Source organism: Callionymus lyra, chromosome 10 (assembly GCF_982586985.1).
Source record: "Callionymus lyra chromosome 10, fCalLyr1.hap1.1, whole genome shotgun sequence".
Classification (NCBI taxonomy): domain Eukaryota; kingdom Metazoa; phylum Chordata; class Actinopteri; order Syngnathiformes; family Callionymidae; genus Callionymus; species Callionymus lyra.
Genome location: NC_141827.1, coordinates 25,338,561 through 25,352,667, shown reverse-complemented (window position 1 = coordinate 25,352,667; position 14,107 = coordinate 25,338,561). Strand labels below are relative to the sequence as shown.

The 14,107-nt window shown below is 43.5% G+C and overlaps 1 protein-coding gene across 1 annotated transcript; it reads right to left on the bottom strand.

Annotated features, from left to right (window-relative positions):
• Positions 1-89: 89 nt before the first annotated feature.
• Positions 90-3,415, bottom strand: LOC148071209 (uncharacterized). Its single transcript, XM_087800875.1, has 7 exons — positions 3,161-3,415; positions 2,272-2,367; positions 2,095-2,196; positions 1,788-1,844; positions 1,613-1,722; positions 154-1,547; positions 90-107 (listed from the first exon to the last, which is right to left on the bottom strand). Exons 2-6 carry the CDS (start codon positions 2,286-2,288, stop codon positions 190-192), a joined length of 1,644 nt encoding a protein of 547 aa, XP_087657001.1. The 5' UTR covers positions 2,289-2,367; positions 3,161-3,415; the 3' UTR covers positions 90-107; positions 154-189.
• Between the last annotated feature and the right edge of the window lie 10,692 nt (positions 3,416-14,107).

Genomic DNA, 14,107 nt, shown 5'->3' with positions numbered 1-14,107 from the left:
GAAGAAGCCAAACAACTTTATTTTTAGTGCTGTAACTCACTGTAACCACATTTGAACTATATACAAGAGGAACAAGAAGACATTTGCTACACATCTCTAATCAGGACCTTGGGAACAAGAAGACATTTGCTACACATCTCTAATCATCAGGACCTTGGGAACAAGAAGACATTTGCTACACATCTCTAATCAGGACCTTGCTCCTGAAAGATGTATTTTGGGGCTTTGAGCCTCAGCCCAGCGTTCCCACCACTCCCTGAGCGGGCTGGGACTGGTTGGCTGTTGCTTTATTATCTGACTGGGAGGGACGGCAGCAGAAGGGGTCACTGTCTCCCTGGGCGGCAACTTCCTGTGGATATTTACATCCAGACGTAGATCAGATTTGTGTGGATTATCTGGAGAACGAGCCTCTTCTGAGGAGACCGACTCCTCCTCTTGAACGCTGGAGCTTCTGAGGCTGTTAATTAGTTGTTTGTACTCTTCTAGTTGTGACTTGCAATCACCTGCTGTTGATTTTATCTCGAGGAATTGATTCTGCAAATCTCCCTCAAGACATACTTCTGTCTTTAACTCATTCTCCCGGAACTTCAGCTGTTCCAGCTCTTCTTCTATCATCTGCTGATTGTCCTCTTCAGATCTTCTTGCCGCTCGTCTTGCCTCAAACTGAGCAATTTCCAGGTCATTTTTTGCCATTTGAAGCCTTAGGCCTTGCAAATGACCCAGCTGTTTCACGATGGTATCCCTGAGCGGGCTGGGACTGGTGCGTCGTCGCTCTCTTATCTGACGGGGAGGGACGGCAGCAGAAGGGGTCACTGTCTCCCTGGGCGGCAACTTCCTGTGGATATTTACATCCAGACGTAGATCAGATCTGTGTGGATTATCTGGAGAACGACCCTCTTCTGAGGAGACCGACTCCTCCTCTTGAACGCTGGAGCTTCTGAGGCTGTTCATTTGTTGTTTGTACTCTTCTAGTGACCTGCAATCAAACTGAGGAATTTCCAGGTCATTTTTTGCCATTTGAAGCCTTAGGCCTTGCAAATGACCCAGCTGTGTCCTGAGGTGGTCAAGCTTCTCTTCACTGCTGGAACGTTCTAAATCATGAACTGGCTTCTGGAGTTCTTCCTCGTCTCTAATCTTTGCTTGACTACCCATGCAGCAAGATGTTTGTTGATCCAGGTCAGACTCTGAATTTCTCTGACCTCTGACTTGTTCGCTGTTATCTTGGTCACCTTCCAGGAAGATTCCTTCAAAGCTTCTGTTCTTTCTCTCGCCTCTCTTACTTTGCTTTTCAGGGACCGTGCTGTAAACCCTGGTCTTCCCCATACTCTCCAGTCGGACCTCATCCATGAACGTAACAGACTTTCTCTTCGGCTTCTTTAGCTCTTGTGACGATTCTTGTTTGGAGGGTCCAACGTGTTCCAAAGTCAGCCGGACCTCTTTTGCCTGCTCTCCGTACTTCCTCAGAGTCTCCACGATGCATTCAGTGGGTATAATGCACCTTTCAACGTCTTTGAATCTCTCTTGTAGTATGTAGCGTCCGTCCTGGCCTGTTGGGAAAGAAATCGGTTTGAGAACCACAGTTTCCTGACGTTTATTAAGACCGGAGACTCACCCAAATCTTTAGCCAGATCCGTGACCACATCTTGACATGTGGTCTCCTCAGTCAGTCCACACACCACACGAGGAAAACCTTGCACGAACACCTTCACCTTCACCTCCATTCTGCCAGGAAATCAGTCAATCTTAGTAAATCCAGGTCATAACTGTAGGTCATAACTGCTGCTTACCTCAGTGTCTCACTCTTGGCTTGTTCCGAATCTGTGGGTTCTTCAACCGAGGCTTCACTTTTGGTGGAAAAAACAATTAGAGCAATTAAGATTCCGAGAAGGCATCAAATCCCTCCGGACAGTTTTGATCCCACCCTCTTCTACAAACAGATCCCTAAGCTAAATGCTTGTTACAAGCCACTCATTTTTATTTATTATTTAAAAAAGGACATTTTATTTAATTTCCTTGATGATATTCAGAACACAAACAATATAAAGCAATGTTGTGAAATGGTCAGAGAGGCTCAACCCTGCAGACCCAGCGCACCTGTTGGGTTGATGTGGAGTCTGGCAGTCCTGATGATGATCTGGGTAATTTGAGTCTACGCGACCTCCACGAGTCCAGCAGGAGAAAATCTGTCGCCACCATCTGCAGACCATGAACATGGAACACTTCAGAAAAAAAACCCCTCTTCAATGATTTAGCACGTGGAGAATGTGTCACCTGCGAGCTCTTGCCATGTTCCTTCCGTGGTAAATATTCCACGAGACCGGGCACAGGACCTCACGTCTAACCTCGTGCAGCAAAGCTCTGGACCACCTGTGAAGAAACAAAAGACAACCTGTCACGAGGGATTCAGAGACATTTCACAAGTCACCATCTCAAACCCCTCAAACCTGCAGATGAATGTGTCATCTTTCTAGATTGTTGCATTATCGCCCCGGAGCATCTTTTTTTTTCTAGTCTTCATCATGTTTCAAATAATAATTCTGTATAACCAGAGCTATTTTAATGGCTGCCCTTCTGGTGGATCTTTGACATTTAGGATCGCTTCACCTAAAAATACACTGCTCTCCAACTTCACAGCCTCAGGATGGATGGATGGCTCATTAGGATGTGCGTTTTGGTATACAAATAAAATACAATAAAAAAAGGCAATAAAAAGAACAAGTATAAAACAAAATATATAGTAATCTTTCAATATATTTTTTAAACGTAAGATATAATTCAAACATATAATACATCTATTAGATCATAAATGTATCAAATAATAATCGTATATTTCTTTTAGATCTTATAATTAAATTCAACAATTTCCCGAGGGAGATCTCCAAAGGTATCAATAAAGTTTAATCTAATCGACGTTTTTTTTTTAGGCAAACTAGCTTAGTACAGTTAGCCACATTCTAGCACCGCCTGTTCACTTTCACCGCTTTTTAACATTACACCACGTTTCCTCTTACAAACCATTACTAGTTATCGGTAATATTAATGTTATTCTTCTTAAACAGCTTGCTGCAAAATGTTTCATCGCTTTTATCATTTTTTCTCCTCGCTGAGAACTCCATAATGCTAACTGACTTAAGCTAGTAGCAACTCGTTTTTTACTCACCGAACTTCACGAAGACTTGTGCTGAGATATCTTCTCCAAAGGTGAGCCACACGTTGAATAAGATAAATGCACTCATGCACTCGAAAAAGACCGTTTTGTTGGATACAGAATTGTCATTTCAAAGTCACTTCAAAGTCCCTCTTTTAAGTCCTTTGAAGTCCTTTGATCTTGGTCCTTTAAAGTATATTTCTCTCTCTAAACTCTAAAGGAGTTTTGCCTTTAAAGAAGTTCCAGCACAGAATTCTGGAGTCTAGAGTGTTCTGTATACAATTATTACATACCAAGAATGAAAAATATGTTTTTGGATAAAACTTTCACAAGCAAGTTTTAGGATATAATTAAAATTAATAAAAAAAAGAAGTCATTTTAATTATTTTAAAAAGTTTTAAAATGTCATTGTGTAGAGTGTAGATTAGATATTTTACGATTATTATTATTACTATTATTATTATTATTATTATTATATTATTAGTAGTAATATATATTCAATTTGACAGCTGGACACTTAGAACTTAAGCATTTATTAAACTGCAAAACCTTTTTTTTTTTAGAATAAAATAAATACAAAAGGATAGTTATAAAATATTATTTTAATTATAGAAAAAATATAAGATATTACACAATCAGAAACATTTATTGGCAGTGTTCATTATTATTATTATTATTATTATTATTATAAATTGAATTTGTCAGGTACATACTATGAACGAAACTCATACATTAAAGCAAACTGAAATAATTTGATATATTTTCTTATAGGATTTAAGTATAGTGTAACCCTTGTGTTATCTCAGGGGCAAGGTGACCCGAAGGCCGGAAAACGAATGTGTTTGAGGTATCCCTTGTGTTCACCTTGACCAACACAAGGGTTAAAATATTTATTTATCCAAATTATAAAATTATGTGATTCCTCGAATTCCTTTGAATATCTAGACTCCAGTAACTATTCCACATGTTTGTTTGTTGTGTAAAGATTCATATAAGGTTCTTTTATCAGATTTCTATCAATTATTTGTTAGTTTTGACCTTTTTAAAACACCTGTTATTGGTCGAAATGATGATGCAACAATCAAGTTTAAAACATTTATATTTAAACTGATTTTTAATTATGCGTGTGACTCCAGGGATCCTTGTGTTCACGTACTGTATCTTTATTTTGTACTCGCAGATATTTACTTTTATAGTCTGGAATTTACAAATGATATTGAAGTATATATTCCAATAATTAAATATTAAATCAAATGATTTAGCACAACCTATCCTCGCCTCCGTCACAGCGTGGTGACTTGAATCTGATCCACCAGCATCGATTGTGGGTTTTTTAATATTTCATTTTATTCTTGCTGGTAACACAAATCCAGACAGCTATACTGATTTAGGTTAGTTGTGGTTAAGTAAGTAAGTAAGTAAGTAATTTTTATTTGTATAGCGCTTTTCCAGACCAGGGTCACAAAGCTCTTAAACAATCAAAACAATATTCAATAAAGTATATACTTTAAAGATCAAGATAGAACTGATAACACAACAGGAGTTCCAGAAAATCAAGGAAAAGCCTGAACAACTAAAAATGTCTTAAGATGTTTCTTAAAGGAGTCAATAGACTCCAAGCGCAAAGAGAGAGGAAGATTGTTCCATAGCTTAGGAGCAACAAATATATCAACACATTACATTAAAATAAATGAATAAAGATTTGAGGACTTCATCGATAGATTATTGTCTCAAGAGATTAATATATCATTATTTGTTTATTTAACTAATTATTTAACTCATCAACGTTCCTGCTTGATACAAGAATTGGCCTCATTTTGAAAGATGCAAGATACAAAAAGTGCATTTTGTATGGATACAAATGTATCTTTTATTTAGAAATAAATAGGTTAATGTTAGTGTTTGTCCAATATATATTTAATCTCAATTCCTTTCATTTTTCCTTTAAAAAATGTATAAAGAAAAATCCTAACCAAGAATATACACCTTTTTCAAAACTTTTATTTTTCTAATATTCATTTTTAATTGTATTTTTTTTGCAGCATAGCATTAGTCACTGAACTATCAACCATTGGCTTAAAACGAAAGTTACATATGTAACTACGGTTCTATGAGTCCTGGATGACCGCCAGAGGCGGTGCTTCAAGCACTGAATGTATCCATCTTGCGCATGCGCAGTTCGAGTTTAATACCAACAAAGTCACCTGTGACCCCTGATGACCCGGAAGGGTATATCTTCCGGTGACATCAGAGGATCTGTTCCTGCAGAATCTTCTCGCGAAATCACAAGGATTCTGAGTGACAGAACGCTCTGGCGGTCATCCGGGACTCATAGAACCGTAGTTACATATGTAACTTTCTTTCTATTTCGTCCCTACTGACCGCCAGAGGCGGTGCTTCAAGCACTGGATGACCCATAACAACAAGGTCACAAAGAATCCTAGTACATACACCTCATTGAGGGGAAGCAACAGAGTCGGGCAACCGGACCACACCTCATGGATGAGGAGTGGCGACGTTCACCCGATAGAACCTGAAAAAAGTGCTTGGTGAGGCCCATGATGCTGCCTCACAGATGTCCCCTAGGGGTACCCCGCGTAGGGCTGCCCATGACGTAGACATCGCTCTGGGAGAGTGGCACCTCACCCCGAATGGCAGGGGGTGACCACTTCCTTTATATGCGTGGGTAAACACATCCACGATCCAGTGAGAGTCGCTGTTTGGAAAGAGCACAGCCTTTCCTAGGGCCACCATAGCAAATGAGGAGCTGGTCCGACCGTCTTATACTTGCGGTTGCAGCTACATAGGTTCTTAGAGCCCGCACAGGGCACAGCAGTCCAAACGCGTCTTCCCCTTCCGGGGGAATAAGTTGTGCCACTTGAATGGGACGGTTGAGGTTTGATAATGACAGAACCTTTGGGAGAAAAGCCATATTTGGCCAGAGGGTAACCCCTGAGCAGTCTGAGCTCCACCGCAGACATGACTCACTCACAGACAGGGCATGTAGTTCCCCAATATGCTTCGCTGAAGCAATGGCAAGGAGAAAAGCAGTCTTAGCAGAAACCCACTTCAGCTCTGCCTGAGCCAGGGGTTCAAAGGGAGGCAGACACAAAGCGTCAAGCACCAGGTGCAAATCCCATGCTGGGGCATGCTGTGTGCGTGGGGGGCGTAATCGCCACGCGCCCTTTAGAAAGGGGGACACTAGTCTGTGGGACCCCACTGTGTTATCATCTACCCGAACATGTCGAGAGGAAATGGCTGCCGTGTATACTCTCAGTGTAGCAGGAGACCGGCCACTGTCCAATAGTGACTGGAGGAACTCCAGAATCTTTGGGACTGAACAGTGCACAGGGTCCTCACCCCTGTCTGAACACTATGCAGTTAACAGTTGACATCTATTTGAATACTGCAGCCGTGTAGAAGGCGCCCTGGCGTTTAGTATAGTGTCGCAGACAGCATCTGAACACTGCGTCAGAAGCGGGTTGGGCCCTGCAGCGGCCAGACCCAGGTTGCAGGTGAAGAGGGTCGGGACGCCAAATCTGGCCCTCTAGCTGAGACAGGAGATCCTTCCTGTCGGGGAGGCGCCATGGTGAGCTGCGGCAGAGCCTGCGCAGCAGTGGTAACCATGTTCTCCCTGGCCAGAAGGGGGCTACCAACAGCAGCCTGTGACCCTGATGGAGGACCCCCTGTAGTGTTAAGAATATCAGAGGGATTGTAGGGAAAGCATAGAGGAGACCTTCTGGCCAGTCGTGCGCAAGAGCATCCTGGCTCAGAGGACTGCTTTCCTCTTTCAGGGAGAACCAGAGGGGGCAATGGGTCGACTGCTCTGTGGCAAACAGATCTACCTCTGCTCTGCCGAAGTTGTCCCAGATATTGAGCACCACCTCTGGATGAAGCCGCCACTCCAATGGAGGCTTGCCTCGAGAGAGCAGGTCTGCGACCTGACTCTGGTCCCCGGGCAAAAAACATTGCTCTCAGGCTGGCCAGGCGTGGAGCCGCCCACAGTAGGAGGTCCCGGGATGCTTGCAACAGCTGTGCAGACCTGGTGCCCCCCCTGGTGGTTTATATGCGATACGGTCGACACATGTATGACCGCACAAGCACATGTTGCCCTCTCAGTAAGGGAAGAAAGTACTGCAGGGCCATATACATAGCTCGTAGCTCTAGTACATTTGATGTGCTCCGAGCAATCTCGAGCAGACCACAGCCCCTGGGCTGTATGGTTTGCCAAACTGCATCCCACCCTGAGGGGAGGCGTCTGTTGTGATGGCCTCTCGACGGAATGCAACCGAACCCATCTGCACGCCTTGGAGGAGAAAGGTCTCTCTCCACGGAGCCAGAGCAAGGAGGCAACGGTGTGACACCTTGAGTCTCCTGTGCCGGTGCCACCTGGCATCCAAGTGAAAGTTGTTCAGCCACCTCTGAAGAGGACGTAGCAACAACAGCCCCACCACTGTGGCGGCAGCCGTCAGTTTGCCTAGGAGTCGCAGAAACTCCACGTAATGCAGCCACATGCCCCTGCAGAAGAGGGAAGGAGGCGGAGGATGTCGTCCACCCGCTGTGGTGAAGGGCAGGCTTTCATTGAGACTGTATCGAGTGTCATCCCGAGAAAAAATGTGCTCTGCTAGACTAGGCAACTCCTTGAAGAGTTGACCCTGAGAGCTAGTCGAGACACATGGGAAAGAAGGCTTGTGATGTCCAGGGTCACCCGAGACCGGGACAGAGCACAGATAAGCCAATCGTCTAGGTAGGGCAGAATCTTCATGCCCTGCGACTGCAGGGGCGTAAGGGTTGCCATCACAACCCTGGTAAGGAACCCGCGGCGAAAGGGAGAGGCCGAACGGGAGCACCCTGAACTGAAAATGACGTCCCTGAAAGGCGAACCTCAGGGACCGTCTGTGGTGTTGTGCTATGGGCACATGAAGTAAGCGTCCTTCAGGTCTACTGAACTAAGCCACTCCTCTCCGCAGAACCTCTGCAGGGCTGAGCATGTGGAATTTCAAGACCTTCAGGAACTTGTTGAGTCCCCTCAAGTTGAGGATAGGACGGAGTCCGCCATCTTTCCTGTTACCAGAAAGTAAGTCGAGTAGACCCCTCCTGGTTGTAACAGGGGATCTATCTGCTCGATTGCACCCTTGTCCAGGAGGACAGACACCTCCTGGTTGAGGGTTTGGGCTTTGCCGGGTCGCGTATGATGGTCATCTTGACCAGGCCAACGGTTGGGGGCCGGCGTCGGAACTGAAGTTGTACCCATTGGTCAACTGCTGAGCAGGCTGTGGACCTGTTGAGTTTGTCTGGCTAGGACAGTTCTCTCAAGTGCCTCTAGCGCGGCAGGTCCAAAGAGTTCCCCCCGGTTCCACTGGAACACTGCGGAGGTTTCTCCCGCATGCCTATGCAAATTATGGACGAAGCATCCAGTGGAGTCTCCTGTAGGGATGCTGATAAAGCAAGCACCAGGTGGGGCATAGAGTTACCTATGTGTCGCATTCGTGCCGCTGCCTCATAGGCTTTGGAGAGCAGCTATTGTCGGCTCAACCGCTGGTATGCGGCCCAATCCAAACTTGGGTGCATGCTGCCTGGCTGCCCGGCTCCGGCCGTCTGAAGTTGCGCGAGAGAAGGCTCTGCAACTCCCTCAAATATTCGTCAGATGGAGGCACAGTAAAGTTGGCGGGAGCTGATCCGCGCCTGAAGAGCACTGGCCGAAGCTGGCTGAGCCTGCGGTATATCTAACTGCAGGCGAGCCAGGGCCGTACGAATGACAGCCCCGTTGAGCCGTCTTCAGAACCAGCAGTAGAACTGTGGGCTGAAATACGGGAACCTGCCACGGAGACGTGGGAGGCTACATGCCGTGGCACCACCTCCTCTCCATATTCGGCGAAGTCAGTGGCTGAAGCTGCCATGGGGATTACATCTTCCTCCGGTACCAAGATGGCTGGAGGAGGAGCAGGATCACCCAACTCTCTTTCCCCGGGCATGAAGCTGCAGTTCATACAGGGATCTTCTGACAGACCTTCCCTCAGATGCTCGAGACCAAGGCATGAGGGACATATATCATGGCCATCCTCAGGCTGCAGGGAAGCCAACAGACTGAGCAAGAGTGGCCGCCAAGCATGTTAGCAACGAGCAAAAGGCCACACAGAGAAAAAAAAAAAAAACGCTGGGAGCGGGAGCGAAAACACAGCCTTCACCAACGAGTGTTACACATATGAGATAGAATTATCACAAACGCTGGGAGCGGGAGCGAAAACAGCCTTCACCAACGAGTGTCACACATATGAGATAGAAGTATCACAGATGCTGGGAGAGGAAGCGAACACGCAGTCGTCACCAACAAGTGTTACACATATGAGATAGAATTATCACAAACGCTGGGAGCGGGAGCGAAAACACAGCCTTCACCAACGAGTGTTACACATATGAGATAGAAGTATCACGGATGCCGGGAGAGGAAGCGAATACGCAGTCTTCACCAACAAGTGTTACACATATGAGATAGAAGTATCACAGATGCTGGGAGAGGAAGCGAACACGCAGTCGTCACCAACAAGTGTTACACATATGAGATAGAAGTATCACAGATGCTGGGAGAGGAAGCGAATACGCAGTCGTCACCAACAAGTGTTACACATATGAGATAAAAGTATCACAGATGCTGGGAGAGGAAGCGAACACGCAGCCGTCACCAACAAGTGTTACACATATGAGATAGAATTATCACAAACGCTGGGAGAGGGAGCGAAAACACAGCCTTCACCAACGAGTGTTACACATATGAGATGGAAGTATCACAGATCCTGGGAGAGGAAGCAATACGCAGTCGTCACCAACAAATATAAAATAATCTACTTCAGTAGCTGAAAAAACAGCAATATAAATGTCGGGAGAGGGAGCGAAAACACTGCCGTCACCAAGAGAAATCAAAATACAACCAAAAGCGATTACAACAGGTTGTACCGATATATAAATATTTAGTGTACAATGTTGGGAGAGGGAGCGAAAACACTGCCGTCACCAAGAAATCAAAAGTACAACCAAAGTGAGTACAACAGGTTGTACTGGTATTCATTGAATATAAATATAGAGTACGATGTCAGGAGAGGGAGCGAGTACACTTCCGTTCACCGAAATAATCAGAATACAACCAAAAGCGAGTACAACAGGTTGTACTTATATTCAATGATATATAAATATAGAGTACAATGTCGGGAGAGGGAGCGAGTACGCCTCCGTTCACTGAAATAAATCAAAATACAACCAAAGCGAGTACAACAGGTTGTACTGATATTCAATGATATATAAATATAGAGTACAATTTCGGGAGAGGGAGCGAATACACTTCCGTTCACCGAAATAAATCAAAATACAACCAAAAGCGAGCACAACAGGTTGTACTTATATTCAATGATATATAAATATAGAGTACAATGTCGGGAGAGGGAGCGAGTACGCTTCCGTTCACCGAAATAAATCAAAATACCACCAAAAGCGAGCACAACAGGTTGTACTGATATTCAATGATATATAAATATAGAGTACAATGTCGGGAGAGGGAGCGAGTACGCTTCCTTTCACCGAAATAAATCAAATACAACCAAAGCGAGTACAACAGGTTGTACTGATATTCAACGATAAGAAAATTGGTACTCAGCCAAACGATGACAAACTCCGGAAGTGTCCACGGCAAGCCGCTACAACTTCTCCGCGTCAAAAGTTCGTTGCAGTCTCTGGAGGGCGAAAGTTCCGACAGAAGTCGCGTGACTACCGGCAACGAAAGAGCTAGTCCTTGAGCTAGCTCGGTGACATGCTACTTGCGCAGCGAGAAGATGAAAAGGAACAGATCCTCTGATGTCACCGGAAGATATACCCTTCTGGGTCATCAGGGGTCACAGGTGACTTTGTTGGTATTAAACTCGAACTGCGCATGCGCAAGATGGATACATTCAGTGCTTGAAGCACCGCCTCTGGCGGTCAGTAGGGACGAAATAGAATTGTACATTTCTATGTTTGACTGAAACCATATTCAATAAGAAATATATAGTAAAACTAACAAAAAAGATCAACAAACTGGAGATTAGCTTGTAAATGCACATCTTCAGATTACGTCATTCAGAAGTTTACAGCCTGGAAAGGGAGAGTTGATTTGTACTGTTGTGGGTAATATTTCCTTCCTGTATTCTGAACCCAACATACCAACGATGTTGCAATGGCTGCTAATAATAGCTCAGCTCAGTACGAAGTCATGTTAAATCCTTAAAAATTTGAAAACTGTTTTAAAAGAATCTTGTCAGACAATCTTGACATACTGTAGTTTGTCAAAAAGCAATAATCTAATAGCCTTTTTTGTTGACCTCTTCTGTAAAACATGTTTGGTTTCCCTCTAACTTGGACTGTCCCTCCATGATGGGGATGTTTTGCACTCAGCTGAAGCAGGAAGTAAGTGCAAGAGAGAGGATAGAATATTAAAAAGTGCAAGTAAAGCATTTATTCACTGATGGTGAATAAAACGCTTTATTTAAAAACAGCAAAGCAAAGCTTACATGACTCAATTATTAATCTTCTGTTCACATTCAGTGACCCGTCTGTTTAATTCGGACCCTCAGTCGAGGCATAAATGGACCCAACTGATCTGAAAGTGAACTCATACATTAATACATTGATTTCTTAAACACTTGTTTGGAAGTTGCCTCTGTGCACAGTCAGTTTTTGAATATTTGCATGTGCTTTTAAATGAATGTTCCATCAGGATTGTTTTCACTCTCCTCATTGTCACTCTGACACTGTGAAGTGCATGTGTTGAACCTTGTTTCTCATTCTACCATCAACCCCTTTTGGAAAAAGTAGATTCATACTGATAATGCACCTTTTTTTAATAAACATTGTCCCTATATACTATATTATATTCACAAAATATTTCCTGATATTTTACATATCTAACGTTCTAACCATCTCTTTTCTGGGTGCTGCTACTCTTGTTGGTCTTGATCAGGTTCATCAAGTAAGTACGGATGTTTTTAGGTAGAAACAGTTGTCTTTGAGTCTAAGTTTTCAGTGTTTTTCTGTAGTCGTCAAGGTGCATGCAGAGTTTGAACGTAGGTGGTCTCTTTAGATTGCTTCCGAAAACCAGCTGCAGTCACATGAAATCAGACAGATGTGGAATCAATAATCTAAATTCTTTCTTTGCTGAAAGCCTTCTCAGTTTGTTTACTGATCTGATTTCATCTGCCCTGCTTAAAGTGCTTCCATCCATCATGTTGTCCTTAATAAATGTGCTTTGAACTCCTATTTATTGGGCTTCCAAACCGTCAAACAGGATCTGGATCTGTGGCCAATAAGTCCTCTGTGTGCATGGAGGGCACTGGAGACCTCTGCAGCCCGTGTAAGAGGCATGTGCTGGAGTCTGTACGCAGCAGTTTAGATCCTTGTCTGCCATTTCACCAGAGATTCAGCATCATTAAGTCGACAACAAGCATGAGAACATTTCTCTGAACGGCTCGATGCTCCCTGTCAGAGACCGACGATGGAATGAGGGCGTTTGCAGAGAAGGTCTTTGCATCCGAGACCAAAGATGAGAACGTCCGTGATGAGATCTCCATGTTCGATGTGGCTGAGGACTGTCCCATCCTGCACCAGGAGCATGCCCTGCATCTTCACTCTGACGACGACCATGTGAAAAGGTGAGGGTTCGACACCATCTTTGTCTCTGGTCCCTACACTGTGTTCATTCTTCACCGACCTGATCTCCTCACCGCCAGCACTTCCGCACCTTGACGATGCCGGTGTAGGTACAATTTCGTTCCCCCCTACAATATCGGTCCCCCCACTTCCTACGTGATGACGTCACACGCGTCATATGCGAACGTCTCTTTAAAATATTTTTTATGGGTTAAAATAACGTCAACAGAAGGTTTACATGATACTTTTAACCACACATGAAACATTTATATTGACAAAAAGACGATCTTCGCCAACATAATCACTTTCCGTTCTTTCATTTCCTGGTCTGACGACACACGTGACTTTGAGACCAACGGAAGGGTCCGCGCTACATGTGACGAAGCCGCTGATTGGCTGAAGCTGTTTTACTAATAATAAAGCACAACTGTACAATGAAATAAAAATCATTAGAATTCCGAAATAATTCGCTTTTCAAAAAAAGAAAAGTTAGAATATTCCCCTTTCAATAACTTGTCTGTAGTTCGGATCATAAACACCTCAGTAATTATTTAGGTTTCGATTTTTTTTAAATCAATTAAATCAATTATTAAATGTACATATGCCCACTTTATTCATTTTGTTTAATTGTCATATTTGTATAATGTATGCACTACAAAAAAAATCGTGTTTTTTTTAACACTACTGGCAAAAAAACATTTTCTAATTTTCACACTATTGAGATTTGTTCTCTCCATAATACTGTTGGAATATTATATATATATATATATATATAATATAATAAACCTCCTATATTGCTTTTTGTTCTCAATTGTAAACGGGCTTGTAGAACAATGAAACATGTTTAGGCTGATTATTCCAGTTGCATAATACGTACAATTCTACAGTTAAGTCTGTTTATTTATACTGCAACACAAACAAATGACAGAAACTGATAAAATGACAACATTTAATAATTACGGCCTTTCAGTATATTCATGAGCATGTGGCCTCCAGGTCACAACACTCAACACTAATAAACTGTCTGAACACCAATGGTTCATAAAACTATCAAAACACGACACTTCCGTCGCTCCAACACAAAGAGTGTGTAACGGGTCGTTTATTCGCCTCTTCAAGTCAAAGAAAATACAAGCTTTCAATTCAATTCAATTTTATTTAAAGTGTCTTATCATTACAACATTATCTCAAGACACTTCACAGTTGAAGTAAGACTATAGTTAATTAAGGAAAAATAGATCCCAGCAATTCAACAAAGAGCAAGAAGCGAAACACTGTACAGTGAGC